Source organism: Garra rufa, chromosome 6 (genome assembly GCF_049309525.1).
Source record: "Garra rufa chromosome 6, GarRuf1.0, whole genome shotgun sequence".
Classification (NCBI taxonomy): Eukaryota; Metazoa; Chordata; class Actinopteri; order Cypriniformes; family Cyprinidae; genus Garra; species Garra rufa.
This window is the reverse complement of record NC_133366.1, coordinates 44751730-44769201: the sequence shown is the minus strand read 5'-3', so window position 1 is coordinate 44769201 and position 17472 is coordinate 44751730. Positions and strand designations below refer to the sequence as shown.

At 37.8% G+C, this 17472-nt stretch overlaps 1 protein-coding gene across 1 annotated transcript in view; it reads right to left on the bottom strand.

The window, feature by feature from the left end:
- The window catches only part of dmd (dystrophin), a 138166-nt gene extending 121813 nt beyond the window's left edge, over positions 1-16353 (bottom strand). Inside the window, exons 1-8 of the mRNA XM_073842260.1 lie at positions 16181-16353; positions 15758-15876; positions 12139-12317; positions 11624-11758; positions 7304-7495; positions 1461-1642; positions 1194-1344; positions 1001-1120 (exon numbers count right to left, since the gene is read on the bottom strand). Of these exons, the coding sequence (XP_073698361.1) occupies positions 1001-1120; positions 1194-1344; positions 1461-1642; positions 7304-7495; positions 11624-11758; positions 12139-12317; positions 15758-15876; positions 16181-16341 (1239 nt within the window). The 5' untranslated portion in view covers positions 16342-16353. The remainder of the gene's footprint in view (positions 1-1000; positions 1121-1193; positions 1345-1460; positions 1643-7303; positions 7496-11623; positions 11759-12138; positions 12318-15757; positions 15877-16180) is intronic.
- Positions 16354-17472: the final 1119 nt, after the last annotated feature.

Below are 17472 nucleotides of genomic sequence, written 5' to 3'. Positions count from 1 at the left end.
TGGTCAAATAATTAACATTTTGCAAATTGTGCAAGGCGTATGAAAACTTCTGACCTCAACTGTACATCTACATTTCTGTCCTTCAGCAAGTAGGAAACATATAGAAATTGAATACGGTTATCAAACACTAAATACTAAATTAAATCTAGATAAATGTTCTTTGATTAACAGACAATCACAGCAGCTGGGTTATTAGGTTATTTGGCTGCTATTACTTTAAGAGCTGCCGCTGCTGAACGTGACGCAGATCTTACACGTATGCTCGTAGTTTCATTAACATTTTAATATGAAATGATACAGGCTACAGCGCAAATGATACAGGCTATAGAGCGTGTCACCACATTTGTGTGCAACTGAAGCGTGCTTGCTATAAGCGCAGTATAACGGCTGACAGGAAAGGAAAATTCGTTTTTATTAACATATGGCCTGACAATCTCATCTGACCACAGTTCACTGTTTTCATACTGAAGCTCCCCTGTCACCTGGACCTTTTCTGCACTTGTTTGACTAGCACCTGTCGCTGAGGCGAAATAGAGTGTTAGTCTGAAAAGTCTCCCGTTTGATGTGGTTGTAAACATGTTCTGCAGCTAAACAAACGCACTTCTTGTAAAGAAAAAAAGAGACAGAAGCAGCAGTTGTGAATGGGGGCTAGCTCCACCCCTGCATTAACTGCATATTTTTAACGCCATTAAACTGGAAAAATAATTGCCTGCGTTAACACGCTAATTTTAACAGCACCAGATCTGACAAATGAAATCGTGTCCCAATTGAACTTTTTGGACATCGCCATATTTCATATTTACTTCAGTCACTGTCACTATGCTTATAGGTGATAGTATCAAATAAAATACAGGCTCAACATTTCAAGACTTACACCTGTAAGTAAATGCAGTTGTCAATCGCCAAACATTGACAGTGTGAACACTGCAGACGGTGTTAGGTTTATCATTGAAAATTAACCCCAACACTCCTACTTGGGTAAATCAATGACAACATTTACCTGTAGTTTGTCCTCCAAGGCTGCGGTGGCACCATCACCACTGTTCTCATCTACAACCACCACCATATGAGTCAGAGAGTTCACTCGCACTTGTTCCAGCTCCAGATCTTCCTGTAAAAGCTGTACGGACAATTACGTCTTTATTTGTTTATTTTTTGTTTATCAATAAACCACCACAAATTATAGTACATACTTTTTGCTCTTCAATTTGTCGCTTTATGTCATCAAGTTCAGGTCCTAAAGGCTGTGCTCCCATTCTTTTAATTCGAGTTTCGGTTATGTCCAGCCAATCAGAGAGCTGCTTCAGCTGCTGGTGCTGCAGGTCCATCAAAACCTCATGAAGCCTAGAAATATTCCAAAACATGAGTTATACGGAGGTTGTAAATAGCAAAGATTATTCTGTAACGAGAGACAGGTTTATATTCCTGGCTAAAGGCTTATCGTGCAAACATGTGCCCACCTGCTCTGTCTCTCCATACTGGCCACACGCAGATGTTCCCAGCGAGAGTTGAGCAGATTCATCTGTTCCCGCACCTCCCTCTCTTCATCATCAGTCAGCTGCCCTCCAGACAACAACACACTTCCTGCTTTGAGAACCCGGCCCACACTGCCCTGATGAGACGTTAACTCCACCATGTAGCCCTGGACAGACATAAACAGACATACATGTATGATGTACATCAGATTTTTTTGAAAGAAGAAAATTCAGCAAGAATGCAGCAAATTGATCCAAAGTGGTTTTCCTTTTAACTATTAATATTACTATTCATTAAAGAAAAATGCATCACTGTTTCTACAAAAATATTAAGCAGCACTGTTTTTAACAATGATAATAAGAAATGTTTCTTGAGGACAAATGTGACCCTGGACCACAAAACCAGTTGTAAGTAGCACTGGTATATTTACAATACATTGTATGGGTCAAAATGATCGATTGTTCTTTTATGCCAAAAATCATTAGGATATTAAGTAAAGATCATGTTCCATGAAGACATTTTGCAAATTTACTATTGTAAATATATCAAAAACTTCATTTTTGATTATTAATATGCATTGCTAAGAACTTTATTTGAACAACTTTAAAGGCGATTTTCCCAATATTTAGATTTTTTTGCACCCTCAAATTCTAGATTTTCAAATAGTTGTATTTTGGACAAATATTTTCATGTCCCAACAAACCATACATCAATGGAAAGCTTAATTATTAACAAATTGGCATATGCTTTTGTGGTACAGAGTCACAAATCAGCATTTTAGAATGATTTCCCTGCTAAAAAAAAAATCAGCTTTGCCATCACAGGAATTTTATTTTATTTTAAAGTATACTGAAATAGAAAACTGACATTTAAAATTTTAATAATATTTAAGACTCCTTTCAATAACCCCAAACTTTGGAACAGTAGTTTAAAATTTTAAATATACATTTAAAAATTTATTAGAAGACAGACTACATTCACACAATTCTTAAAACCTCCAAAACACTGCATGATTCCATCACAGCAGATCTATCAACAAACAAAAACGTCCAAATCAATAATATGCTTTAAGAATTCTTAATGTCTCGATTTCTTTTGCACTGTCGACTAAAAAAAAAAAATCTCTCACTGTACGTGTTTTCATCCTTAACACTTCCCTCAATGAGCTTTTTCACTCATTATATCATCCCATCCTCTCAGTCATTTAATATCCCCAGATAACTTTTCAATTCACACCCACGCCTATGCACAGTTTGATCCTTTGACTCCCAGACCAACCATTCTAAAAGATGTTAGAATATGAAACTGAGGGGAAACGCTCATAATTACCATCTGTCTCGAACAGAGAAATCTGATTTGTTCAGAGTCTGTAAACACAGGGGGCATACGAAGATCTGGGTTAATAATAACAGCCCACAACTTCTGGAACAATATATCTTAGCCCCACAACTTCCAGATAGCATCCGTCACCCTTTGGGTTCAAAGTTAGTTTGAAGAAATTAATCACCTGTCTGAATTTAGAGCCGTCCCTATACGTCTCACGCAAGTGCAAAGCATCAGTCTTATATTGACCAGATGTCAGATACTGAATAAACGTATATAGACGAGTCAACTGGAGAGCATTTCTGGGACAATACAGACTTAATTTTAACTTTATAGACAAACTTGAAAATGTATGGGTAGTTAGGAGTCATTTTTAGAGCAACATGCAAAATGAAGAAGAACATTGTAGTTTGTACAAATATAGTTTTTAGGTTTAATTAGACAAAACTAATGTGTAACTGTTGCTTGGAAACATGTTAAAAGGATAGTTCACCCAAAAATGAAAATTCTGTCATGAATTACTCATCCTCATGTCATTCCAAACCCGTAAGACCTTCGTTAATCTTCGGAACACAAATTAAGATATTTTTGATGAAATTTGAGAGCTTTTTGAGATTTCTGAGCCTGCATAGACATCAGTGGTTTAACCTTAATTTTATGAAGCTACGAGAATACTTTTTGTGCAAAAAAAAGACAAGAAATTGTTGAATAAAGCTGTTATTTTTGTTTTCTTTGCACAAAGAAAGTATTCTAATAGCTTCATAAAATTAAAGTTGAACCACTGATGTCACAATGACTATTTTAACGATATCCTTACTACCTTTCTAGGCTTTGAACGTGGTAGTTGTGTTGCTATCATAGACTGTAAAAAATATGGACATAGTATCTGTGACGTCACCCGTAGGATTCTGAAACGCTATTTTGAAGCCTATAGTGGGCGGGATTCGGCCGTCGCCATCTTGGAATCGCGTCACCACGCGTCACTCCCGGATAATCAAAAATGGGCAAAAAGGCGGGACGTGGGTGGAGCTGGTTGCTGAAACCACGCCCGCCTAGCGCGACAGTGGTGACAGCAGCGGCAATCCCCCTGTCACTCGTGGCCACGCCCTTAATTATGCTGAACTTTAAGGCTTAATATAACTTAAACGGATGAGTTATAAAAAAAATTCACCCCCCTCACAGTTGACATGAAGGGCAAAACTAGCTATATAGACCAAAACCATTTTTTGAACCAGGCTGTAAACATACTTTTTTCTGCTGTAAAGTTGGGCATTTTAACATGGGGAGTCAATGGGACTGACTCCCTTTTGCAGCCAGTCTCTAGCGGCCAGTCGATGAATTGCAGTTTAAGACACTTCCGTGTTGGTTTCAATAGAGAGAGCGGGAGGTTGCCGCTTGGTTGCTATCCAGAGCTCAAAAAGCTCTTGGTTTCATCAAAAATATCTTAATTTGTGTTTCGAAGATGAACGAAGGTCTTATGGGTTTGAATGACATGACAGTAAGTAATTAATGACAGAATTTTCATTTTGAGGTGAACTATCCTTTTGACTTGGCTCACCAAAAGCTGTAAAAGGATAGTCTGGACTTATATTTTTTGTATGGCCTTCAACCTTGGGCAAAGGTCATGTCATAAGACTCATGAAATCACATCAAACACAGCCAGCTTTAATAGCGATTCCTGGATCATCTTTACCTCTAGAAGCAATCTCTAAAGTCTGCTGATGCTGAAAGGATATAAGACATGAAAAAATTGTCTTTGAGCATTAAAAAAAATTGCTCTGAACTGGTAGCCTAACATGGCAGCTGTGCACTAGTCCTTCTGAAAAGATCCTACTTATAAGCTCTGACATCACAATTGAGACATGATGTGGATTCAAGTGATTTTGGTGCCACTGTAGAACAAAAGTGCCAACGATAAAGAGAGGAAGCTTTTTAATGCAAGAACAAGGCTACTTTATTACTTGCGCTTATTATTTATCAATTCAGCAGAAGCACGGCATTATTATGTGATAATTTGGTGTCAGTGACACAAAATGCTAAACATTACATTGCTAAACTAAACTGTACAGTCAACATTCACAATTAATTATAGCTATTTTAGCCATAATTGCATTGATGATTCACACTTTGAAATTTGGAGACCTAGTTTAGATTTAAAGAGTTTCAAAATAGTCCCATATCTTTAAAAATGATCCTTCCAACATCTAAAGGCAGCATTAATGACATTTAAGTTGGACTTTATAGGGAACACCAGGTATTAAGACTTGTATAGCTTAATATAACATAAATGATGTCTCTTACAGAAATATGTAGTGGAAAACCCATGAACGATTTACATTACTTAAAAAAATCCACATTGTTTTATACATACTTTGGCCTATGGGGGCACCATTATTTCAATGATGTGAAACGGTTGAACTTGGTGAGCTCTGGTGCTACCTGCCCAACACAAATTGGAATACACGACTCAGGAAGAAAAAAAATACTGATATGATGACCACAGCTACTAAAAGAGCTTACAGGTGGCGATGGATATAAACGTAGACTTAAGCCAAATGCCATACCATCGACTATCCCCACAAGGAGTTTAATGCCCCAGATATCGAGTGAAATCCACGCTAAGTAACTTTTTCGGTGGCTGCGGCATTGTGACAAGTGTTGACATGAATACATCCGGCCAGAACAACATCTAGTGTTTCTTGTCCCTGCCGTTTGTGAGCTCTTTCAGTAGCTGTGGTCAACTAAAAGCCTCAAAAGCATCAGGGCTAAAGTGGAGAGAACAAAGACGAGGATCTTTAGGAAGTTTTATTCATCCACAGTAAGGTTGTGATGGTGAGGAAATTTTCCCACCGGTTAATCAACTTGTGACAACACCGGTAATACCAGTATCACCGTTTTACTTTCATTTCAAAGTTAGCAACAATTCAACATCTAGCAACTGTCTGTTTTTAGTTCTTTTGAGTTTTCCCTCGCTTTCCTTCGGTAGAAGTGCCATGCACATTTTACTTTCAAATTAGCGGCAATTCAACGTCAAGCAGTTTTTTGTTTATAGTTTGAGTTTTCCCTCTTTTCCTCACCTTCCTTCGCTTTTCTAATAGCTTGTAAATGCGTTGTGCGCATTTTACTTTCATTTTAAAATTATCTGCAATTTGACGTCAAGCTGTTTTTTGTTTTTAGTTCGTTTGAGTTTTCCCTAATTTTCTAACTCATTCGCTTTTAAATAGCTTGTAAACGCGCCATGCGCATTTTACTTTCACTTTTAAATTAGCGGCATTAGCGTAACGTAATGAACTTTTATTAACAAAACGAATACAAATACACCATGTTATATGCCCTATATAAAATAACAAACAAATTACGCAAAGTTTAAATAGGTATACAAAACTGAAAATCAGTAAACACTAGAATCAAATAAATAAGTAACGTAGAATGTTTAATAGCAAAATGAATAAGAAAGCCTGGAGGCACGGCATACACCTTGATGTAATATGAAATAATAATAAAAAACTTTAAATAAATAAGAATCAGCAAACACTGTGGGACCAAATAAATATGAAACTTCTACTATTGCCTTAGATGAATGGCAGAAGTCAACAGGCTTCTAAATCTAAAATTGCATTTCATTTTGAACTTTTCCGCCATTGTCTTTTTTACCGTCTTCTTGTCAGTCAGCTCGACTCACTCTCTTCACTTGATAAATGAAATCTGATCTGTGATGTGACTGTTATTCAGTAAACTGCATAGAGCAGGCATCTTCCTATTCTTTAGTCATCTTTTTATCGCTAGCTGAAGACGTTGTTTCTCTTGTTGCTCTTCGACTGACAATTACAACCAAAAGCCACACAATGTGGCATCGTATTAGTATTTTATTTTCCGAGTTGCTTATTTCTAAGTGTGTTGCGGTAAAAAGCAGCAACCATGTGACATCATTTACGCTATATTAAGCCATACAAGTTTTAATTTCCCAGGGTTTCCTTTTAACAAAATTAGCGACAGATTTTTCTTCCTTATTGTGGAATACATGAGAGTAAAACAAAATATTAAAAAGAAATAAATGTAGGTTGGGTTCTTTGTTCCATCCACTGGTTGTTGATAGGATGGAGCTTGCAGTTGATTTTAAGAAAGGGGAGGGGTTTAAGCAGACTAAATGATTGGAGGGGTCTGACATAGGCCACCAAAAAGAAGTTGTTTTAAAATTAAACAATCTTGGACGAATCATTTACAATAAGATCAATAACTAATTATAAAACAGTGAATTTTCATTTCATGCCAACTTTTCAACATTCAACTTTTCAACCAAAATCCAGTTACGTAATCTAGTAAGTACATAAATGAAACTTCAATCATTGTTCTAGTGGTACATTACACAAAATGGAAATTAACACCAATTTTTTCAAACAATGCATCACCAGCTGAGAAAAAATATCACCTGGGTCCAGCAGAATTATAAACACGGTTATCCACTTTTACCGCAAAAGCTTCAAAAGACAAACTAGCAAATTACCTCATGGGTGTGAAACTGCTCTTTGACTTCTTCGACAAAGGAGGAGATGGGTGGCTGTGCTTGCAAGCCGTCCTCTGCTGAGAGCAGCCAGGTCAGGACCTCCTCCAGGGCACTCTGGTAGCTTTCCAGCTCATTTAGCCCCTGTGGCAGGGGACTGGGGGACGGTCGCAGTTCATCGGGCTTGTCTGGAGACTGCAGGCAGATAGACGGGAAACAAATGGGTTAGATGATGTATGGATTTAAAAATAATAAAAATATCGAGTTTTTTGTCATTAAATCAAGACTTGCCTAAAGAACGTATTGGCAATGAGGCGGTAGGAGTGGTTGGCTAATCATGGGTACACACATGCGCATTGCTAAAGCCCCTAGAGTTCTGGCTGTTTCATCCTCAAAAGCTGGGAGATCTTTAAAGTTAGCCTTCTAATTTTCATTTCCTGCTTTGGGAAATACCCTCTCCCCTCCTATGTGTTTGAGTGAAATGCACTGGCTGACTGATAATATCAGGGTGGTTTCAGATTGAATTTCAAGATTGTGAGGGGACTCTTGGTGTTGAGTTATGATTTAGCACTTGGTTTATTAGTGGTGCTTACATTTCTACACATTCCTAATTATAGGTATTCAAATTTGGTGTATAACTTGTTGGCGTGGACAATAAAACCTCAAATCAAATCACACAGCTTGAGGGGTATGCTATTATTCTTCTAAGCAACCTTTAGTCTACAGTTTTCACCTGGCCGACCATGAAACAGGCAAAAAATTCCATAGACTGACAGCGAAGAAGAGACTTGAGTCATATCTTGGGGACCAAAATATCTTAAGGTTGACTAACCACCCAGAATCTACCCACAACAATATGTTAAAAAAAAACACTCAGAAGACTTTTGCAACAACAATGCTTTGGCAGCCACCCACAACACCCTAGCATTCTATACCAGTGTAATTTTAGTAATTATTTATATACTCTTATATTATAGTATATTATATGAGCTTTTATTTTTATATTTTCAGTGTTCATTTATTACATATCACAAATGTGATTGGTGAAGCCAAAAAAGCACACACCCAAGTCTGTGAAATATCCCTCAGGTGACAGGTCCCTTCGTCATTGGAAATATGGCATTTCTTGTTAATTTTGTTGCCTGCCAGGCCAATATAATACATTTGATCAACAGGTTGGAACAAGTTTTTTGAAGTGTGACACCACTGATACAGGGCTCACAAAATTGCTAGCCTGACATCCTGGGGTTAGTAACCAACTGTCTTCAGAAAAATTTTGATGGCATTTTCATTTCATATTTCCTGTAACACCTGACAAAGTAGCATTTATGAGCGCAGCGCTGCTTTGTTTACAGTTGTTACAGGGGAAACCGCTATATTTATGCCACCACAAAAGAATTAAACTGCATTTTCAATAAGCTCATGATCTGCTGTTTTTGTTCAGACCAAGGGCCTGTCCCAAATCGCACCCTAAACCCTCGAGGTCTTCCTCCGAGTCCACACTTTTGTTACATAACGCCGCTTTGATTATAGAGTAGAAGTCTGCCGCAGAGCTCGCCAGCGAGAGTGCATAGTGGCTGCAAAGGAGGCACCCTTTCGCAAGCAATGCTAAAATTATGAATTGGACATCCTACAGTCTCATGGACTTAATGCAAGATCTCAAGTGCATGTGAAGTGTACCATTTGGGAGAAGGCCCAAGTGTCCCGCACAAGATGTGACAAGTGAAGCCAAAATATTTTGATCGCCATCTGGTGGCTTGCTGCAGTATAGGTCATAAACCCAGTGGCGTACGGGACACCCCCACAGCCCCCATGGTGCGTGGGGGCCCCGACCCTTTGGGGGGCCCGTCACAGGACATTCTAAAAGGCAGTGCATTCTAAAAGGCAGGGCAAAGGTATGCAGTGGAGCGAGTTTAATGTTCTATAATAACAACCGGGGAAAAAACATTTTTCTCACATTTTACTTGTCATTAACACTATACTTCTAAAACAAACACGTCGTACTCAAAGAGGATATGTTTAAGCTTAAAGTGGCTTACGGAGCCCCCGGGGAAAAATTTTAAAGCGTGCACACAATAGTATGTTTGGCTCCCTCGTTTTACTAAATCATATGCACAACTTAGGACTACTAACTCGTTCCCTTGTATTAAGTAAATTGAGTGCAGGATATAATAATTTGTTTGTTGTTGATTTAACTAAATTCTGGTCCCGATTTAGTAATGTCATGCACAATTTAGTAACATAAGAAAATACGAATTCGTGCAGACGATTTATTTTTTCCCTGCATGTCATGTGCGGGGCTCTGTATGCTTTAAGTAGGGCTTAAAAAAAAAAAAAAAAGTGGTTTATTCTGAGCAGAATCTGTATTTTACCGTTTCTGTTCATGCGTTCTCTGTATTACCGTTCAGCGTTTTCTTTAGGCTACTCAAAAAGAAAAAAATGAAGAGAGTCACCTTGCGCTTAGTCATAGCCGCAGCATCATCTTTTCTAGATTTTAGCCAAATGTTTTAAACGAAAGAAAAAAAAACTTTAAACGTTTTAAAGACATTAAAGTATTTTTTCAAGATATTTGTTTGCTATATAGTTAAAACAGGCTACATGTGTAAAATTGCATTTTGAGAGGGAAAAAAACATACGTCGCATTTAATTATTACATTCAGAAATAGCTAATATAGGCTAAAATACCGGCAGCCTAAATCAAAATGCTTACAGACATTATAAACACAACTAGGCTATTTTATTCCCTTCTCTCCACAACAAATATCCACAACATTATCCTTCACAACAGCAGAGTGAGGCGCTGCTCACGCTAAATGGACTATTTAAATTAAGAATTGTAACCTTTATATTTTTCAAATGTATTTTATTTTGAAAATGAACAAGTTGCAATGTTAATGTGTGTGCGCGTAAGGCGCCAGTGCGGTCACTGCATTGTTTTTTTTTTCCAACTGTTACTTGTAATTTAGTCATACCAATGCTGTTTGCTCATACAAGCCAATATCATTCATAAAGCTTTGGCAAAAAAAGGAAAGAAAAGAAAAGAAAGAAAACGGCTTTCCCCCTTGTTTTCCTTTACATGAACTTTGGATCGTGTCACAATGAATCGAAACTCAGCATTTTTCTCCTTTTCTTTTGTTAATCTGTTAATGATTTAAGTGAATATATTTATATGTTTTTGTGCTCTGGTCCGCTGCTGCACTTCTCTGACAATGACCTGGCAGCGGTTCACTGATGACTTGTCACCAGACTTATCGGTTGTTCTCGAAATTGAAATGATCAAGACATTTCTCCGGAGCACAATGTTACAAGAAAGACTGTCCAGTTTAGCTCTTCTAAGTATTGAGAATGCCCGCGCTCGCAACATCGACATAATCTGCAGTCAAAGTCATTGCACACCAAAACGCTCGCAATATAAATATAGAAATATTTATTCCTGCATGGATTTCAATCTGATTGAAAAGCAATCAAATACGCACATTACATGATATATGCTATTAATAGTAAGGTCAAATGCACCAATGCAACGATAATTCACCACATTCATTACTGATTAATCAGTTATGTAAATGGGAGCGAAGGACTCTGGCGCACAATAAATTTTCATGCATGACATCACTGCTGGTGGGAGGGGCCCCATCTCGTTTTTTGCGGGGGGGCCTCTAGGATGTGTGGTACGCCACTGCATAAACCCTGTCCTCTCCATGTAGAGAATGGGATGTGAGCCAAACTAATATTTAAATTACACTTCAAATAACTTTTTCCCAAAAGTTTGGTTTGATGGTGCCACCTCATGATCACTACTGCGCAGACTCGAACTCCAAATGAATCACTACTGCACAGATTCTAGCTCTAAATGATGTTATTTTTTATTTTCTATAAAAGCGGCCATACTGACAATGTTAGAGACGTGTTGTCCATCTTTTTTTTTACAGTCTGGTTAAAAATGTTTTGTGAAAACATATATCTAAACTGTTAATCATGTCATTTTATGGTTTAATGTTACCATAAACATTGCCCTACCCCACTCATACATTGATCATTTTATTTGTGTAGGTCTTAAAACGGGTCATAAAAAGCTTTAAATTGTTTTTTAATAATCCCGCAGATAGCATGTAAATAGTGAAATAAAATCGCTTCTTTGATATTTGTGTTTTAAATAATTTTTGACTGACATGTCAACTCTTATCCAGTTTTCTGTATAAAAAATGTTGGCTTTTTTTATTTTGCGAGCCCTGTGATTTAGATCTAAGGTTGTTGTACAGCAAAAACAAACTACAATGCCTGGCAACAATATGAAAGAACCAGCAGTCAACAATAACCAACCTGTGTGGTGAGGAACTTCCTCTGCTGTTCAGGCGTCTTGACATAGGCAGCTTGAGTGAAGGCATAGCTTTTGAACCGAGGCTTATAGGACGGAGACGGGCTGCGGACACGACTCTGGGCCACACTGACTGTGATCTAAGAGAGGTAGCGCAGAAAAGAAAGACCAAAATAAGCAAAACAAACACCACAGAGATGGATGAAAATATTGAGGAGAGTTGAGTGATGGAGAAATGAGCTGGATATGGCAGTGAGAAGGACGATGAGGACGTCGGAATGCAGAGAGGCAAAATTAGATCACAAATTACAAAACATAATTCAATGTCAGCTGGCAAAGTGTGTTGACAAGCTAGTGGTGCATTCGACATCCTGAGAACGTCTGAAAACCTTTTTGAAACCAGAGAAGTCTCAGGCTTTCATATTAGACGTATGTGGCGCCAGAGATAATGGGCCCATGCATTACGATTACTGCATACCGTTCAAAACTGTGCGTGTCTATGAGTGTGCGTTCCTCTGACCTGCTGGGAGTAACGCTGCTGGGTTTGAAAGAGGAAGTGCTCCTCCTTGGTTACTGTAGCTCGAGGGAGGGTCTCCACCTCTTGGATGGCCTCCATACTCACGCCATGAGGCATCACTTTGAACAGGGAGGTGACGTACATAATGATGGATTTCTTATCTGGATGAGCTGTAGCAACATCTGCGAAGGAGAGAAGATATGCCCATGAGTTAAGCAAAGACTTAATTGATTTAACTGATTAATCTAACTCCTAAAAGACACATATGTGAGACTATTAATGTCTTTTTTACATTAAATGAATGTAAGAAGCAGAAGATCTCTACATTGCTTTGTATTTAAAAGAACAGAATTGATAAGATTTGTTTTAATGCTTTGAAAGAAGGCTCTTATGCTCTCAAAGGCTGCATTTATTGCAAAAACTGCAATATTGTGAAACATGCTACAATTTAAAGGGGATCTATTACACAAAAAACACTTTTATAGGGTGTTTGGACACAGTTGTGTGACTGCAGTGTTTAAAAACAACCAGCCTATAATGGTAAAAATCCACTCACTCATTTTTTATAATCCAATAAATCATAAACAGTCTCTGTGAACACGCAATTCCAGATTTCTCTCTACATTGACGTCATCGTAGAGAGAAATCCCGTCCATTTGTGACCATCTCAGCCCTATTAGCATAGACACAGGACTGAGTGAGAAGCAGCAGTCCGCCATTACTGTTTTCTTGCTGTAGCTTCTGGAAATACACAATGTCAGTGCCAAAGAGGCATTACAGTGTGTTTTGGAATGCACCAACGAACATAGGAGTCTCCATAGACTACCTCCATCTGAGACTCTGAGGAAACTGTGGTTAAATTTCTCGGGAAAAAATAAAAAAATCTTTAAAGTCGTATGTTTGTGTCAATCATTTTACTCTGGACCGCCTCACAAATGAGGGTCAGTTCAAAGGGTGTTTCTGAAAAAGGGATCAATACCAACGCTTTGTGGGCGAACATCAGAACTTCTCTAAGGCTAATGTTGCTAAAGCTACCATTGCCTGTTGTCACTGATGCTGCCTTCACAAGCTACCAGAATGATCGTAAAAAGGAATGTGGTAGATAAAAATTGCATATGAATGCAATGTGAAGTTGATCGCTTGAATTTGTCAAGCTCATAATCAGGGGCACCGTCGTTATTTGTATTGTGCCGCGCTCCCCGTCTGTGTAATTCATGAACATGCATTTATTATGCACAGCACAATCAGATGACTGACTTTTAAACTGTTTCCGATTCGAACATATAAGGCTGAACAGCATTATTGAGAGTTTCTGACATTTTCAGTGCGTTTTGTTTTTGCCGGCTCTTGAAGCTCCACCCTCTTCTGAAAAGGGGGCCGGGAGCACCAGCTCATTTCTATTTAAAGGGACAAGCACAAAAACAGCGCATTTTGGCTCATACCCTAAAAGTAGCATTATAATAAGCTATAGAAAAAGCTATAAAAATTATTTACAGCTATTTTGAGCTAAAACTTTACATACACACTATGGGGACATCAGATACATATTTTATATTTTGTAAAAAGGGGCATAATAGGTCACCTTTAAAGGTGCCATAGAATGCATCGATACAATATTTTAAATTGTTCTCTGATATCTACATAGAAGGTATATGGCTTAGGTAAGGCAAAAATTCTCGAGAAGCAGTCCATTTACAACCCTAGGATTTATCCCTAGAATGAAATGGTCTGCTATTACCTTATTTGGAAGGTTCATGAATAATAATAATGAGCTCTGCTCTGATTGGCTGTTTCACAATGTGGCTCATTTCATGGAGGAAGGAAACACATGGAGGAAAATATATTCAATCACAGAGCCCGAGACGCTATTAATATGCAAGGCATTGAAACTGCCGTTTTGAATGCACGATCACTTTTTACTTTCACTTTTGAGATTTGCGATCGCATGTGCTCTGTGTAACGTTATACTACAGCAGCAGTACTTACCACACATTTGACAAGTTTAGATGCTTGTCAGTGGTGCTCAGGATCTGCAAAGCATTTGCCATCGTTCATGCAGTGATCTCCCCTTACACCGTTTATGTGGTAAGTGAAATCTTATGTACTGCAATGTAACAGGCTACCGCTAGCAAGAAGCTAGCCATGTCCCTTTAGTGGCTACCGTTGTTTTATTAGAATGCTAGATACTTATTTAATTTATTTTCGTGCCTTTCTGAATGCAGACACCAACCCATTCCTGCACTTAACGTCTCCTGCACAACCTGGAACATAACATTTATTCCCGTGATCTGCCATTTTCGCTATTGTCCTTGTTTAATTTTTTTTTCACAATAGCCTACCTGCAGAACTTCTGATGATTCGGCTATGCAAATGTTGGGGGAATAACTATTAATGATCCCGACTATAACTTCATAGTCGGTGTTATGTTAAGATTTGCGTCTTTTTCAGCGGTCTTTTGCAAACACCAGATTTATTTATGAAGGACGAAACGATGGTGTTTGAGACAGTATGTCATGTCCACGTACAGAACTGTTAGAATTCAACTATGCCAAGGTAAATTCAGTTTTCCATTCTATAGCACCTTTAAAGGTTGTATCAGCGATTTCTAGCCTAAAACATAAAGTGTCAAATTCAGCTGACCTTTATTCACGATCCGCTCGCTGCCTGCCCCATAAATTGTCTGTGAAAAAAACGCGTCTCTCTGGTCAGCCTAGGGTCCGAGATATGCCAAAAAAACAATCGGCACTACCAACCTTTCCACAGATAAACAAACCGTGTTCCAACCAATCAGCGTCAGGGGGTTCGTGTTGTGGACTTTCCTACTGGTGCAGGGATGTGAGGGAGGCGGAGCGAAAGTCCACAACACCAAACCCCTGACGCTGATTGGTTGGAACAATGTTTGTTTTTGCTGTGGAATGGTTGGTAGTGCCGATTGTTTTTTTGGCATATCTCGGACCCTAGGCTGACCAGAGAGACGCGGTTTTTTCACAGACAATTTATGGGGCAGGCAGCGAGCGGATCGTGATGAAAGATCAGCTGAATTTTACACTTTATGTTTCAGGCTAGAAATCGCTGATACAACCTTTAAAATAACTGCTTTCAGTTTTAAAATATTTTGAAATCTAATTTATTCCTGTGAAAAAAGGAAGCTGAAAGCTGAATTTTCAGCATCATTACTCCAGTCTTCAGTGTCACATGAACCTTCAGAAATTATTCTAATATGCTGATTTGGTGATCAAGAAACATTTCTGATTATTATAAATGTTGAAAACATTTGCTTATTTTATTGCTAAATAAAAATTTCTCTTAAAAAAAAACATATATATATATGTTCTCTATGCGCTGATCTGTAAGAAAAAGAAACAGCATGCATATAACGTATATTAGATCTTTTTCTTTTCTTTGGATCTGTCCGTAGAGAACCAGTCATACCGTAAGTGGTACAAGCTCATCTATGAGTTAAACCCCCATGGCATAAATTATGTGATGAAATTCTGTTTTAGATGTTGATGTAACAAGACGTTTCCTCTCGTCCAAAAAAACTAAACTAAAAAGCCCTGTCTGTAATACTCAGAAAAACTTCAAAGGCTAATGTGAACAAGAAGAAAAGAGGAGGTCATACCCTCAGGGTCCAACAGTCGGTCGATGCCTAAACTCTTCTCCGCAACGGTAAAGGCATGATCCAGTCTCTCAATGGCATTATCCTGTTGCTCCACCACACTCCAGTTAAAAAGCTCTGGCCTGACAATAAAGACAAAGCAGATGATGTAATTAATATAGGATAGTTAATAACTTGAATTATTTTTCTGTGCATATGCTTGAAATAGCTAAAAGCAGATCGAAACAGCTGGTTCATTACCCAAATGAACTACATGGAAAAATAGAAAAACAATAAGCCATAATCAGCTTCAAAAATTGCTTTAGGCCAAGCTAGGATTCAACCATGCAATACATAAGACATTCATTTTCAATTTCATTAGTTGTTAAAACCAGCGACTTTCTTTGATTTTCAAAAAAACACCCAAAAGTAACAACCCCCACACACCTGTGGCTGTGAATGAGAGCATTGAAGGCAAATCCATCCGCCCAGCTGGTGGAGAAATTGACCACATTGGTGTCTTTGTAGTTTTTAGTGGATTGCCTGACCCAGCTTAACAGAATCTTTTCACTGTTGGTCTGCTGTAGGTCTGCCATGACATCTTTCATCACATCCTTAACCTGTGCGGTAAAGGAGAGGATATAAAACATATTTATCAGAACAGTGACAAATATAGCAACATGGCCTCATAAAGCTACTATTTACAGATAGACTTTATGATAACAATTTTATTAACAGGATATGAACAACAAAAATGTGTGATAAAACTTAGCACCATGGTACCTCTGCCCCCCACTGACACCTCTGCCCCCCTCACACACCCTACACTCTCCCCACTACCATTGCACTACTTAATATTCATTGCACTACACTGTACATACCCATTTGTAAATGCACATTTCCTTTGCACATATACATATTGTAAATCTGTGATAAATCTATCTACACGTCTATTTGTAAATTCTGCTTTAGTAAACAGCAACCTGTATATTATGTTCAAATCTACCTGCAACTTACATTATAGTTAATAGCAACCTGTATATTGTGTTCATCTATTTATACATTCTAATTGTAGTTAATTATCATCTGTAAATTATGTTCACAGTACTTCATCTGTAAATATTATCCATAGCTTCCCCCTGTACATATCTCCTATAAGTGCACTTATAACTTATAAATTATACCTTTATCCTGCACTTGCTGCTTATTGCACTCCTGGTTAGACCTAAACTGCATTTCGTTGCCTTGTGCTTGTACATGTGTAATGACAATAAAGTTGAATCTAATCTAATCTAATCTACATACATGTACAATGGTTTAATGTGTACCACGATAATACCATGGGAGTAAATACCAGGTACAAGAATGTGGAAATATATTAGTTTAAAAGTTTGGTGTCTATAAGAGGTTGCATTTGTTTGATTAGAAATGCAAGAAAAATAAATATTACAATTTAAAATAACAGTTTTTTATTTGAAACATATTTTAAAATGTATTTTATTCCTGTATTGGCAAAGCTGAATTTTCAGCAGTCATTACTCTAGTCTTCAGTGTCACATGATCCTTCAGAAATCAATATGTTGTTTTGATGATGAAGAAACATTTCTTATCATTAACAATGATTAGTACTACGACAGCATTTTAGAGCAATGGTGAAAAATAAAAACCCCTAAAGTTATGAGAGTAAAATAATATTTTAAGAAAATAAAGTCAAAATATTTCAAGAATAAAGTCAAAAT